General features: G+C 46.9%; 1 protein-coding gene across 1 annotated transcript; it reads left to right on the top strand.

Annotated features, from left to right (window-relative positions):
• Positions 1 to 266: 266 nt before the first annotated feature.
• On the top strand, positions 267 to 14226 carry slx4 (SLX4 structure-specific endonuclease subunit homolog). Its single transcript, XM_083972599.1, has 14 exons — positions 267 to 410; positions 646 to 1172; positions 1819 to 2017; positions 2175 to 2393; positions 2939 to 3159; positions 3455 to 3750; positions 5640 to 5889; positions 6540 to 6727; positions 6951 to 7097; positions 7756 to 7925; positions 9123 to 11458; positions 12584 to 12683; positions 12897 to 13214; positions 13745 to 14226. The coding sequence occupies exons 2-14, from the start codon at positions 710 to 712 to the stop codon at positions 14127 to 14129; spliced, it is 5292 nt and encodes a 1763-aa protein (XP_083828725.1). The 5' UTR covers positions 267 to 410; positions 646 to 709; the 3' UTR covers positions 14130 to 14226.
• The last annotated feature ends 92 nt before the right edge of the window (positions 14227 to 14318 follow it).

Below are 14318 nucleotides of genomic sequence, written 5' to 3'. Positions count from 1 at the left end.
TTTGGGATAACTATACATTGACAGCATCACAGTTCACTCTTTTACTAATATATTACCCAGTTTTTCTAATAATTACTTAAACCTCTATGTAGTATTATTGACAGCAAAGCAATAACCAGAGGTGTCATAAATGACGCTGCAGCTGCAGTCACGTGCCCTGTATGACAGCTAGTCATTGGTCCGCTGAACGTCACATGACCGGAAGTTCGAAATGAAGCGGTTGAGTATGAGTTTAAAATGAAAACAAACCAGCGGCCTCCGGTCTGTTTCATCCACCAGATACCTACTCCACACCATTTAGTTCACAAATACACGAGACTCGCCGCTGCCACAGACCGACCGTGGGGTCGACACGATGAACAGCCATGTGGCGGGAAGCTGAAGCAGAGGAGCAAACACATCAAACCTGGGTAAGAACTAACAAGGAGTTAGCATCAGCAGCTAGCTGGCTAACTGATAATGTCACAACAACAAACACCCTCGCGTTTTATATCTCAGAGTATTATCTCCAATACAGTGTGATTAATGTGAGTTTCTATTGAATGATACCTTTCTACTACTAACTACTCTTATTAAAAAGAGTAAAATAGCAAAACTGTATCTTAAATTTAGCTGTTAGCTTATGATGCTTCTCTAACTGTGCAGCCGGGGACATGCTGAGACTTTCTGCCCGGGGCTTTTAGTGTGAGCAGGAGCAGAGCAGACCACCATGGACGACTCGGACCAGGATTTCGTAGAACTGTGTTCAAAGCCGCTGAAACGAGTCCGTAAGAAAGCAGCAGAGTCCAGACCGGCTCGGCCCTGCAGCCAAGACGGAGAGGGCGACAAGAGGAGGAGAAACAACAGGAGGAATGGAGACAATGGCTGCAAAGCCACCGGCAGCCAGTCTGTCTGCACTGGAGCCAGCCAGCAAATGGTTAATGGAGGGACTGTACATAGTGCGGGTGATGCTGGGTCGTCGGCTGTGCTTTCTGCAGCAGCAGGACCAGGACCAGGACCAGGACCAGGACCAGGACCCAGAGCTGAGAGAGGTTTGAGAGCAAAAGACAAAGTCCTCAACAGAATGCAACAGTTCAAGAGAGCCAGTCCTCAGAGGATGGTGCACAGGTCCAACAGTGAGCCAGCCCAGCACGAGGACCACTGTGGACCTCTGTCACAGCCACAAAGACAAGGTGAGATGATATCATGATGCTATTTGCACAAATGTCCAGTTCACTGCATCGTTGATTCAGGAGGTAGCTGAGATGAATATCTAGTTTATTCTTTCTCCCTTTGTTTTTAAAAATGTTCCATTATCTGTGATTGAGATAAGGTGGGTTGTTTTTTATCTTGACACAGTTGGCTCTTCGCCGGTGTTTTATTCTTTTTGCAAATAGGTTGAAATGCATTTTGATGCAAAATACAGGAAGAAAACCATCACTTGTAATTTATAATGGCAGTATATGTACGTTACAGTGCTGGTAATGGTGTTGTATGTATGTATGTATTAGGATGTATTCAATAGAGCTTTGTGATATAGGAAAAACAACGTTCTCAATATTTTTGACATCTATAACTATATTTATATTGGTAATGTGATGGTGCTTTTCGAGGAGCTTATGAGAGGCAACAATGACCAAGCACACAAGATTATGCAACTTTTTAATTTAAGGTTACAATGTGTCTATATAAACAATAGATGATGCGTAATGTGGGCAGAATTACTTGTCATGACAAAAACCCATAAATAATTCAGTGAAGCATCTTGGTGTATTTCAGATCAATGTATTATCAGTTTAACTGTTCTGTTTGTTTGTTTTTGTATATGTCTGTGTGCAGATCCTCCAGAGCCCTGCACCTCTGGTCTCCACCTTGACAGTGATGAAGCTCTGGCCCTGCGGCTGCAGCAGGAGCTGGACAGGGAGGCGGGGGGGACTGAGAGGGTGGACCTAGAGGACGGAGGGCTCTTCTTCTGTCAGATCTGCCACAAAGACATGTCACACATGACTCCTGAAGGGCGAACGCAGCATCTGAACAGGTCGGGACATTTGTATTCTTGGTGTTTGACTGATGCTCTGAGTGAGAGAGATTCGCAGCTGATGAACTTTGCAGTAGAAATTTTCAAATTTTCACATTCAAGTCGTAGACGACGGGTTTACACACACAGAGTGAGGATGTCTGATTTCTCTTCGTAGGTGTTTAGATGACAGTGAAGAAAGTGCCCCGGCTCCTCCTCCTCCTCCTCCTGGTGTCCCTGACTGTCCCATCTGTGGCAAGAGGTTCAAGTCCCAGAAGAGTCGCTCTGCCCACCTGAAGCGCTGCTCCTCAGACATGGGCGTCCCTCCTGCTGTGCTGCTGCAGGTTCTGCAGAGACAGGCTGAGGAGACCCAGAGCGTCCCCACGGGTAACACACTGTGAGTCGGCCTCAGTGCTTCTATTATTCTTTTTAAAATTATGATTAAAATCACCACACACGATCTTAAACAACTGTATTCTATACTTTCACTTTCTTGAATATAAATCAAGTTCAAATAAAATATCTGAGCTGGCATTGCAGGCCGCAATCACTACGGGGTCGGCAAAAATTTGTGATGTCAAAATGGGCTGACAAGTCAAAAAAGGTTGGGAACCACTGTATTAGTTTATGGCATAATAACATGTCTGTTATACTGTAGCAGCTGAAAAAGTCCTGGAAAACAATTTCCAGAAATGAGTGGGAATCCTGCTGTCTGTGTGTGTGTGATGTCCAACCGAGTTTCTTTAAAAGACTGGGTCTAAAGGTGGCATTGTTTCTATTAAACTGATAAACAGAGAGAGAATATAACTTGCCAGTCTCCTCCTATCACATACATACTAATGTAATATTCCTATAATAACTCACCTTACTTCAGTGTGTGAGTACTTGCAAAGCCAAATCAAACCTCATTCTAGCCTTTGTGTATTTCTTTTCCTCATTCAGTGCACAGACTGGAGGCATTAAAAGGAAAGGCGCCTCTAAGCCAGGCAATCCAGCGAAGAGGAAACCCAGGAAGAAGACTGATCCCGTGGATGAAGACACCATGGTGGCTCTGGCTCTGTCCTCCTCTCTGCTGGAACAGGAGAGAGAGATAGAGGTGCAGCCTGGGCCTGCTGCTCCTCGCCCCTCCCTCATACCAGCGCTGAAGTGGAGGACTGATGCAGGTACAGGACATTCAATCTAAGTCAGTCTGACAGCGTTGGGTTTCTCACAGTAATGCCATCTTCAGGAATAACTTGAAACATTATATACACTGCCGTTGACTTAGCTTTATATTCTTTGCAGCTAATTGTTCTGTGGTTATGTCAAAATAGAATAAATCAAAATGCAGTAAATTAGCCAAAATGTAGTCAATCATAAGTGAACAAAGGAAAGTGATGATACTGGAAACTGGAAGTTACAAATAAAGACTTTGAGACGCAAGCAGCACCTGAACACAGTCTCGTCCTCTTGGTGCAGGTACGGGACGTGGAAAGAAGAAGAAGGGTGCCGTCCCTCGCCCTCCTCCGCTCCTCCTGGTTCAGGATGCTCAGGAGGCCCTGATCAGGCTGCAGGAACGTGTTTCTGCTCTCCTCCTACGCAGTCGGGCTCCCTCTCCCCCCACCCCGACCCGCTGCCCCAGCGGTCTGTGTGGCTGGAATGGTGCTGCCCCCCTCTGGCAGAAAAGCACACTGCCGAAGGCCAGCTCCACCTGTCCGTCGGATTTCTACACTCCAGAGCTAAAAGAGTTCATCACACCTTGGGAAACGGCAACGGTGAGATTGACCAAAAAAAGCGACTTCATGCAGTGTTATGTATGTATGTAAAATGGTAAATGGTAGGGCTGCCCCCGACCAAAGATTTTGTTGGTCGACCAGTAGTCGTCACTTATGGCGATTAGTCGACTAATCGACCCCCCACCTTGAGGGAAAAAAAAAAATTATTAAAAAAAAAAAAAAAAAAACATTTTTAAAATAATTTCTTTCTTTTTTTTTGCCCGCGGTCAGGTTGAGAATTAATTAATTAATGCTCGTGACTCCAGCCGTGTTGGGTCCGAGATTCAACAACAAGCCGGTCGGGTTTCACCGTTATTACCGGCAGAATGCCCGTTTATCACCAATAAACACAGTAGATGAGGAGGGTAAAAAGTTACTGAGCTCAGGCTGTGTGACGGGGGTGCGGGGGTGGGGGTCCGCGGCGTGGAGCGGTGCGGGCATAGACCATAGACTGTAAAAGGCATAGACATGTCTATGGGTGCGGGTCTCTGACTGCAGCGGGGACTACCATGGATCCGCTCCGTGACACTGAGACTGACCGCCGGTGAGCGCTGTGGGACGGGACCGGGGCTCAGACAGCACCCGCTAATGGTGACAGCGGTGATACGAGAGAGACTTGCCGTGCCGTGTAAAAAAAAAAAAAAAAAAGTGTCACGTCACGACTTCCTGTATCTGGCCCTTCAAAATAAAAGCCCCATAACCGTTCCTATACAGTTCAGTCATTGATGTTGGCTTAATTTTGACAAGACACGGCTCCAAATGTTTTTTTTTTTCTTCCTGCGACCAATCGACCAATGAAATTTTGGTCGGCTAATGATTTTTTGGTCGACCAGTGCTTGGTCGACTATTTGGGGGCAGCCCTAGTAAATGGAGATCAGACCGAACACTGGTCGTTCTGTCCTGTCCTAAAAATACAACTGGTCAAGTTAATATTAAATGTTTATGAATCTAAAAGGGAGATGCTGTGTTTAGTTACTTTACTATTGAGAATTGAAGTTATTATTGACTACTTGTTAAGTCTGGGCTGCTGAAGCTCAGAGAGTTGACTGAATTGGGAATGTTGTTGATTGTATACAAAGTAAAAAAAAATTGACTTGCCTGCAAATTTGCAGAAGTGTTTTGTTTTAGTTTCACAACATGTCAGTCATGGTAGGAAATTTAATTTTAAATATTGAATGGCAAGGACCAAGCTAAAACAATGTGCATTTCTGTGGTTGGTGTTCAAGCAGAAGTAAGCGGAATGTTTGTGTTAATATAAGTCTTAAATAGTTATATCTTCCGACAGCAATCACTTATATAGAGTGTTTGGTCTGAAACACAGGTCTGTCAGTCACTCTGCTCTGCTGTAAGCCGAGGAGAAAACTTTCCTTGTATCCTACAACCTTTATCCAATGAGGAGAGAGAACGGCATAAAGGGGCGGTCCTCTCTGTGTGTGCAGCCAAGGGATGCGCGTGAATGGGGTGACGTAGGGACGAGGACCAATAGATCCATGACGAGGGCGGGGGCTGCTAACTCCATCGGCTGACAAGAAGTTAGCCAGAACCACTGGATCGCTTACTTCTGCTTTAAGCTTAGGAATTCGTTAACAGTTGAAGCGAAAAAATGTTCAAATGTTTTTCAGTTTGAGAGGGTATATGAGAAAAAGGTGGGGATTTTATATAGAAACATGTTGTGATGGAAGGTACTGGTTGTGGATTTTATTTGTATATTGTTGGCTGTAAATTGGCATTTCATCTGATGTAAGTGTTCTTTTGTTTTAAGAAAGGAGCAGGTAGTTTTCTTCATCCTGCTCCTTTCCAATCCTTGGATTGGAACGAATAATAGAAATGGAGGAAAACAAAGTTAAAATTTAAATCATGCAAACCAACACTGTTTTCTCTACATTCAGACAAACGCAGCATCCTCCAACGCCGGCAGCAAGCCCGACTCTTCTCTCCAACCAGGAACTCCCGCCACAGAGACCGGGGCCTCCGTCCTGCCGTCCTCCTCTCAGACTGCAGCCGCCCCCTCAGCTCCCTCCACCCCGGGGACGGGGCCGGCCCCGGTGGGGAGCCAGGCCCTTCGGGACCTGATGGATCTGGCTGAAGACGGCATGACCCTCACACAGTGTGGATACTCTACCTCAGGCAGCGACAAGAGTAAGACGCCCACATTTTTACAAGCTGTACTAAATGATCTGTTTACCTTCTATAACCATATAAATGGTCCAAATATTCATAGTGCCTGTGAGAACAGGGTTTCATTTTTCTCATATTTTTATATTCAAATGGAAGAATTCTCTAGGTGACAAACAAATCTGTACTAATCATAATGTCAAATCAACTTCCTAAATATGTGAATGGTACAGGCAGAGATAACTGGTAATTATTTACCTTTTCAACCTGTCCCTGTAGTGAATATTGGTTATCTTATAAAACTGTTTTGTGGTTGTAAACCTGGAAGTGCTTCTCTTGTGGCCTCCACTTAGTGTTCAGTCAGTTTCAAATGATCTACTGTAGTGCACATTCGGTTCCACTGAACACTTTACTGTACATGTAGTGTTCATTGTTGTTTATATTTTAACCACTCAAATTAATGAATGTGACTGTGGATTCTGAACAAACAAGATTTTACAGTTGATTATGTTCAGCATTGCCTTGCAGCAGAAAATGATAATGCTTAGATGGTCTGATCAACAACAGGTGTCAACAGTGCTACACTCTAGTAGCCTGTGGGAGCAACTTGTCAAGTCGAATAGTGAAAATCTTAAGTGGTCGTAGGTTGGTTCTGAGTGTCTCTGTTCCTACAGACAAGCAGAGCAGTGCCAGTCTGTCCGTAAACCTTCATCTGAGCGGCTTTGTCCCGGAGGAGGCGGAGGAGCAGGCTGACCTGTGTGTGAGTGGCTTCCTGCCAGAAACGGCACACACACTCTCCGAGGGCAACCACAGGAAGACACATCAGCCCAGAGCAGATGAAGAGCCAGGAAGCCACCGATCAGTAAGAGCAGTTTAAACTGAAGTGATTCTCATCACATCAGGTCAATGTAGTTTATATCAGGTTATAGTATCATTTAAAAGTTGCATTAAGTCATTTGACATGAATTTATAACACTGTTGAGCTTTAAGAATCGTTGAGGTGTTTCCTGTGTGACGTGCCTGCTCCATCATGTCATCATTTCATTCTGCAGTGATTTGACCTCTGCTGACGTTTTCCTCTGTAGGTAGCACTGTCCAGACTGGCCTCGGACCTGAGCAGCATGGTCAACAACCCTCAGCTCAGTGACCTGCAGCTCCAGGTGGACACTGGAGAGGTCTACTTTGCCCATTCCTTCATGGTCTATGCTCGCTGCCCCCTGCTGGCAGAAATGGTAAAAATGATCACAGAGAGTATTGAAAACATTAAAGTGAAAACGAGGAGTTTGTAATTGGTTATAAAAAAGTATCATATGTATGTATACTTGTTAATGGCTCCATTTTCGATAAATATATAGTTTTGTCTTTATCGTTATTTTGTTATTGTTATTAGTGGTCGGCTCGCCCAGCATTTCCTACTTTCGGTTTCCCGGACGCTGCCCGGTGGGTTGTGGGAATAACGCCGCAGGATCGCCGTTTATGGTCAGAACTACGACGGTATCTGATCGTCTTCAAACCGCCGACTTTCATTCTTGATGAATGAAAACATTCTTGGCAAATGTTTTCCTTTCGTCCATCTTGCGCCGGTCCAAGAATTTCACCGTGCGCGCGGCGTGGAGGCTTATGGGAAATGTAGTGTGAAAACACTTCACTTTCCAAAACTCCTCGTTGTCCCTTTAAGGACAACCCGGATACTATGAGACCTATAAAAATTTCTCATAAATGTGAGGTGATTTAATACAGTCACTTAAAAGTGATTTATATGAGATGTAATGAATGGACAAATCGTGATTTTCTGAATCTGAAACCTTCATTAATCTTGGCCTAGAAATTCCCTATTTCTTTTCCCAACTAATCATTTTCTCTTCCTCCCATCCTCCGCTCCTCTTACAGGTTCATGAAAGTGGTTTCAGGGTGCAGGAGGTGGACATGCCTGCCGCCCAGAGGGTGTTGGTGAGTGACGTCCCAGGACAGGCAGTGTTGACTCTGCTGCAGTACCTGTACACGGCCCGCTGCTCCATCCCTGCCTCACTGCAGCCTCACCTGCTGGAGCTGGCCTCCAGGTTAGTACAGAGCCAAAAGCCTCATCCTACAGACCTCACGCTCCGCCGCAGGCAGAGCTGCCACCACACTGTGTTTCTCCAGACCTGAAGACCAGACCCACCGATCGACCGAGCGAGCCTCGGCCGTTCCTGATTGGCCCCGAGCTGCAGACATCCTACGGGTGAAAGCGGGCAGCTGGTGCTCCAGCCAAGTCTCTCCGCTCCTCTCACCCGTCCTGGGCTGCACAGTGTCGGCACGCTCCACTTTATTTTTTTGTGAGGGAATGGAACAACCAATAATGTCACTTGCAACATAACTAATGACTACTGAAATTGATTAAAGCAGAAGTAAGCGATCCGGTGGTTTTGGCTAACTTCTTGTCAGCCGATGGAGTTAGCAGTCCCCTCCCTCGTCCCTACGTCACCACATTCACGCGCATCCCTTGGCTGCACACACAGAGAGGACCGCCCCTTTATGCCGTTCTCTCTCCTTATTGGATAAAGGTTGTAGGATACAAGGAAAGTTTTCTCCTCGGCTTACAGCAGAGCAGAGTGACTGACAGACCCGTGTTTCAGACCAAACACTAAGTGATTGCTGTCGGAAGATATAACTATTTAAGACTTATATTAACACAAACATTCCGCTTACTTCTGCTTTAATCAAAACAGTAACTTGATTAGGCTACTTTTAAAAGGAGTCCTCAGTAGGTTTAAATACTTTTCCAGAGGAATTTGCCCAAACTGCTTCTTGATCCTTGTTTTTCACCATGCATAATCAAAATAATATGTTTTAGAAGAAATCTTTGTTCTTGTATGTTTAATTTTAAGACTAGTAGGCTACATTAATTGATTTGCAACATCTCCCCTTTGGGCCTCAGTGGAGACGCAGAGGACAGTGGGACACAGGAACATTTTAGTTCCAGAAAAACAAAGCTCCAGGAACTAAAAGTCCCTGGAACCTTTGGTGGAAAAGCGCCTCTAGATATTTGTACAAAGAGCCAGTTGTACCAAACCATGGATTTTGACTACTGTGCAGTAGTTTTTTCCTAGTTGATGTAAATTTAACAACACACCAGTTATTTAAAATAATTCTTTCTTTTCATGTCAAACTGTTGTTAATTGACCCAAGATTTTATGACACTTTACAGATGAAAGATAAAGAAGAACGCTGCAAAAATCATTGTTTAATTTTTACGCCAATACCTCTCTTCTCTTCAGGTTTGACTTGCGGGAGCTGCAGTGGCTTTGTGAGCTCCACCAGCAGGAGACGGACCACATGAACCAGGATAGGAACGTCGGCGACCAAACAGACCAGGCCTTCGTGGAGCTCCTTCGCTCCATGTGGAACGAAGAGGACGAGGAAAACGAGGGGACGGATACCGACGGAGGAAACGACGAAGAAGAGAGGCGGTTGGAAGAGGATCGTAAAATCTGCGATGTTACATCTGGAGAGAGAGAGATCTGTGAGGAACGAGTGAATGAGGAAGAGCTGGAGGAGATCTACGAGTTTGCCGCCACGCAGAGACAGAGGGGGGAGGAGAAAGACAGTGTGGAGGAGGAAGAGAAGGAACAGGAAGAAGAAGTGTTCACAAAACTGACAGAACCTACGAGACGTTTGAGGGAGAAAGACCCAAAGCCGGACGCTCGACCAGAGCCAGACCCCAGTCTGGATCGCAGCTACAGCCGCCTCTTTGCACACTCTTGGGGAGTCTATGAAGAAGAAGACTCGAACTCCAGTCCACAAAAGACTCACACCCCTCAGTCCCAGAAACATCCGTCTCCTCATAAACCTTCACTCGAATTGTCCGGCAGAACTTTGCTTCTGTCCTCGCCAAGTATGGTGGACGACGTCTCCACCAGCCCTCCTCCCTGTACGTCCAACCTGCCCATCCCAGGCCTGTCCCCTGGTCTAGTGGGAGACGGCGGCGGAGGAGGCGGAGACAACGGACCAGATGCTTTTAAACTGGACGCGCCTGAAGAATGTCTGTCCTTCAATCGGGAAAGCCGAGGTCCTCGTGGTGTTGGTTTTCCTGTGTCTCCTGTGAAAACGGAGGAGCCTGAGCTCATAGTCCTGTCTGACTCCAGTGAGGAGATGGAGGTGGATGTCGCTGTGCTGAAGTCCTGCAGTCCTCCACCGCCTTCTCCCTGCGCCATCCAGGACCTGCAGCGCTTCACCCACATCAAACCTCAGTCCATCCCAAAAGCCACTCCAGCGTCAGACACAGAGAACGAACCCGCAGCCTCGGGTCAAAGTCGTCAAGGTTCTTCTTGTGATCAGAGTCCAGCCGACTGTTCTCCAGAAGTTTCCTGGCTGATCCCGTCCACACCAGTGCACCGTACCATCTCCACCCAGACCAAAAGCAGCATATGCAGGACGCAGCTGTTCCCTAGAGGTGATATTTCCTCCTCCTCTGCGTCCTCTCCGTTTCCATCTCTGCACAACCGACCCGAGACATCAACCAGAGTCTCTGCCCACGCTGATCCGACAGAGGGCGGCGTTCCCGGGCTCAAACTGGAAGAATCAGTTCCCTGTAGCTCCAGCTCAGAGCTCGGTTCTCCCCCCAAAAGAATCGCTTCTTTCGATGCGAGCAAGAACATAGACGTGTTTGCGGTTCCTCAAAACCAACACAAGCCGTCGCACCGCTCGAACTCGATCCATCACCATCGTCCCCTCGAGGCTTCCTTAAAGCAGGATACGCCGCTCCACCTCCAGCATCCACACCCACAGCCCTGCAGCAGCACTCCCCTGCATACGGAGCTTCACCAGCCTCTCGTCCCTCTGGCCGATTCACCCGTGATTCACAGCGAACACCACCAGCAGAGGTGGACCAGTCAAGAAAGGGACAGGTCTCCGTCTGAAAGCCCACAAGACAAGACGGAGTTGGCGAGCTTTCATCTCTCCCCTTTGTCCGATCGTTTGGATCCACCGTCCTCTTCGTCCCACGGAGGTCTTCAAGGTTCACAGAGAGACGGCAAATCATCTAGTGAAAGTCGACGCTCTGTGGAGTACAGCGATCATAACAACACAGGGGCTGAGCAGAGGACCAGCGCAAGAAATGAGGAGGGAGAACGAGAGACAGAGTGTGAAAGTAAGGACATGTGTTATGAGGAAGAGGAGAAAGGAGGAACAGATGTTGCAGAGCACAGTCTCCAGCAGTGCTTCATGGACGAGCCTCCCATAGCTTTTAGCGACTCGTGGGAAGCCTGCATCGGAGGCAACCCGGGCTGCTTCAGTCTGAGGCTGGAGGACAGCGGAGGATCCAACCAGCACCAGCGCAGTGAAGTGTCCAGGTCCTCGTCTTCTGCTGAGCGTCCACCTCCACCTCCTAGTGGCCGTATCCAGCAAATGAACAGTCGCGGCAGTGCGACAAAGTCTTCTCCAGCCAAAGCTCGCAGCATACAGCCATCCAGCAGCGTACATGCTCCCACTCCACCAGCGCCAGACCATAACAGTCTCCTGGAGTCCAGACTATGGGACAGCTGGGAGGAGGAAGAGGAAGAGGTTCTTCCTCTCTCTCAGAGGGTGAACCCTTCTGCTCAGCTCAAAACCCCAAGTATGAATATACACAACCTAACCGAAAGTAAGGAAACGCTGGTCGGCTCGCCCAGCATTTCCGCCACCACTTATAATAACAAAATAGCGAATGCGATAGAGACAAAACAATATATTTATCGAAAACGGAGCCATTAACAAGTGTGGGTAACGTAGATTCATCCACATTAATGTGAGACTTTTTTATAACCAAATACAAACTCCTCGTTGTCCCTTTAAAGGAATAGTTCACCAAAAATGAAATCAGTCATTATTGAATCACCCTCATGCTGATGAATACTCTGGAGTAGTTTTTTATTCCTCAAAGTGCATCTGGAGACCGGGGAGGGGGGTTCGTAGTCCAACCAAATCCTAATATGAGAGTTAATAGCGCCCGACACAAAAAGGTCCGTAAAACTACACAAAAATCTTGTAATATTCCTCCATACTGCTTGTCTGCTGCAATCCAAGTGTCCTGGATTGTATTTGCCTGTGGCGCGTGCTCACGTTCACGAGATAAATTCAATACAGGACTGTTTAGGCTGTAAAAATGTCTTAAATGACGTCGTTTCGAGTAAACTCTGGACTATATCCCTTCAGGACACTTGGGTTGCAGCGGACGAGCAGTGTGGAGGAAGATTACAGGGTTTTTGTGTGGTTTTATGGACGTTTTTGTGTCGGGCCCTATTGACTCTCATATAAGGAATCAATGATGACAGAATTTCATTTTCTGGTGAATTATTCCTTTAATGTCCTGCTGCAGGGCGACAAAAACAGTATGTTCGTAACAATTTGGGCATCTGCCTTGAAAATAAAGCGCATGTGTGTCTGGACAGAGGAAAACAAAGAATAAAAAAAGAAACATGAGTGAAAACATAAGTGCAGAAACCTCAAAGAGCCTGCACATCAGTTATAGCAGCTGCAAACACCACGAGGCAAACTCATCCAGCGCAGTGATGATCATCATACGAATATGTCACAGTGTGAGAGAGGCTGGATACAGCATGTGGTTAATTTAGTTTTTTGTTTGTTTATTTTATAATGTATCCAACCCTGTGGGTTAGCTGATTTCATAGATGGAACTGTGGTAACGGAATCAATGCCTGTGGTCTGAAAAACGAAACTCTTCTTGGTTCTGTCTCATCAGAGTCTTCGTACATTAACAAACGCCGCTCCCTGGTGCCGATCACTCCATTGCCCCAGTACTCCGACATGGACACGCCGGAGCTCAAGAACAAACTCAACAGGTCAGTGAGTTCACCCTCATCCTGCGTTAAAGAGAGGTTAAAGAACGGCCACTTTTCTAATCAAAGCTATTAACTCACGAGCCTATGCGATTAGCTCCCCCGGTGTCGCTGTCAACTTATCCTGTCTGGCTCTCCTCTCTGTCTCGGGTTCTTTCCCTCCATCTGTTCATCGATCCGTCTGCCACAAACGCCCGCTACTTTCCCCTTCTGCAGGTTTGGTGTTCGGCCTTTACCGAAGCGCCAGATGATCCTCAAGCTGAAGGAGATCCACCAGTACACCCACCAGTTGGTCAGCAGCTCGGACTCTGAGGACGAGGCGCCCTCTGCAGGCCGTACGGCTCAGATGAAGCCCCCTGCTGCTGGCAGCAGACCAGTCTCCTGTGCCCAGACAGTGAGGTTTAAAGAGCCCAGAGCACCGGCAGCCATCTCCCCTCTGAAACATATAGGAGGAGAGGAGGAGGAGGGAGAGCTGCTGTCTGCCTCACAGGGCTCCAACACCTCTTCAACTGCTGCCAGTGAAGAATCTGAAAGGTAGAGTGTGGGGGATGTAGCAGCACGCTCGAGTTGGTGCATGTGTCTGGTTACTATACATATTTTCAGAGAACTCGGTCAATTTTCTGTTCAATGAGGAGACAAAGACGGTTCCTCATTCGCAACACTCAGTCACAATCGCACCTCGCAACAAAGTTGTAATTATTTTATAGAAATCCCACTGTGATACTTCAATAAACATGGTTCGAAACGTGACATTGAAGTCACTAAAAAGGTGAAACAACAGTAAATAAAGCTTATGATTAGAACATAATTTGTCACCTGTCAAACAGAGATGCCTCACATTTATTTGCTGCCAAAAGCTTCTTAAATTCTGATGTTTTGGGGGTTTTATTCTGTAAGTATCTATGGTCAACATATTTTTTGTCCTGTCCAGATTTAATAAGGGAGATGCATCATTTTCAATTGGAGCTACACTACAGTCAAATGATCACATAGATATGGTACTTTGTGTAGTTCTGTCATAATGGTTGCTATCTATATCTAACCCCTTTCTTCTCTGTCATCAGGTCCAACCCAGAGCTGTGCGTCTCTTCTGACGGCAACTCAGACAGCGACGGCGGCATCTCCGCCTCTCAGGCTGCCAACCGCCTTCAGGATCGGCTCCGGGCCGTGCGCTCCTTCATCCTGTCCGACCCCAGGTTGTACAACCAGATCCTCCAGTACAAGCCGCTGGTCCTCTCCCAGCTCCAAGAGCGGCTCAAGGCGGCCGGGATCCGGCTCGGTGCCGCCAAGCTCGTGGACTACCTGGACTCTCAGTGCATCACCTTCACGACAGCCAAGCCGGGCCACAGCGCACCCGGCCGCAGGCGGGGCAATAGGACGGGCAGGGGGGCAAAGGCAGCAGGTGAAAAAAGAGTGTACAAGAAAAAGGCTGTTACAGTGACGCTTTAAAACCTGCTGACTGCAGGAGTTTGGACCATGTGTTTTGAGAAACTTTCATGGAAGAAAGAGGCAATGAGAAGATTAAATTATGACGAGTTCTAAAAAGAGATTGTGTGCTTGTTCCTGGAGAATCTGCACTCAGTTTAATCCTTAAATGTTGACTTGTGCTTTTACTGCTTTGTTTAAAACTAAAACATT

Source organism: Trachurus trachurus (assembly GCF_905171665.1).
Source record: "Trachurus trachurus genome assembly, chromosome: 1".
NCBI lineage: Eukaryota > Metazoa > Chordata > Actinopteri > Carangiformes > Carangidae > Trachurus > Trachurus trachurus.
This window is presented reverse-complemented; position numbering and strand designations above follow the sequence as displayed.

Bases quoted from the DNA above. Each gene is read 5' to 3' on its own strand.
- slx4 (XM_083972599.1), top strand. From the start codon at position 710: ATGGACGACTCGGACCAGGATTTCGTAGAACTGTGTTCAAAGCCGCTG. The intron at 1,173-1,818 runs GTGAGATGATAT...GTCTGTGTGCAG, and splicing joins GTCACAGCCACAAAGACAAG to ATCCTCCAGAGCCCTGCACC. The intron at 2,394-2,938 runs GTGAGTCGGCCT...TTCCTCATTCAG, and splicing joins GTCCCCACGGGTAACACACT to TGCACAGACTGGAGGCATTA.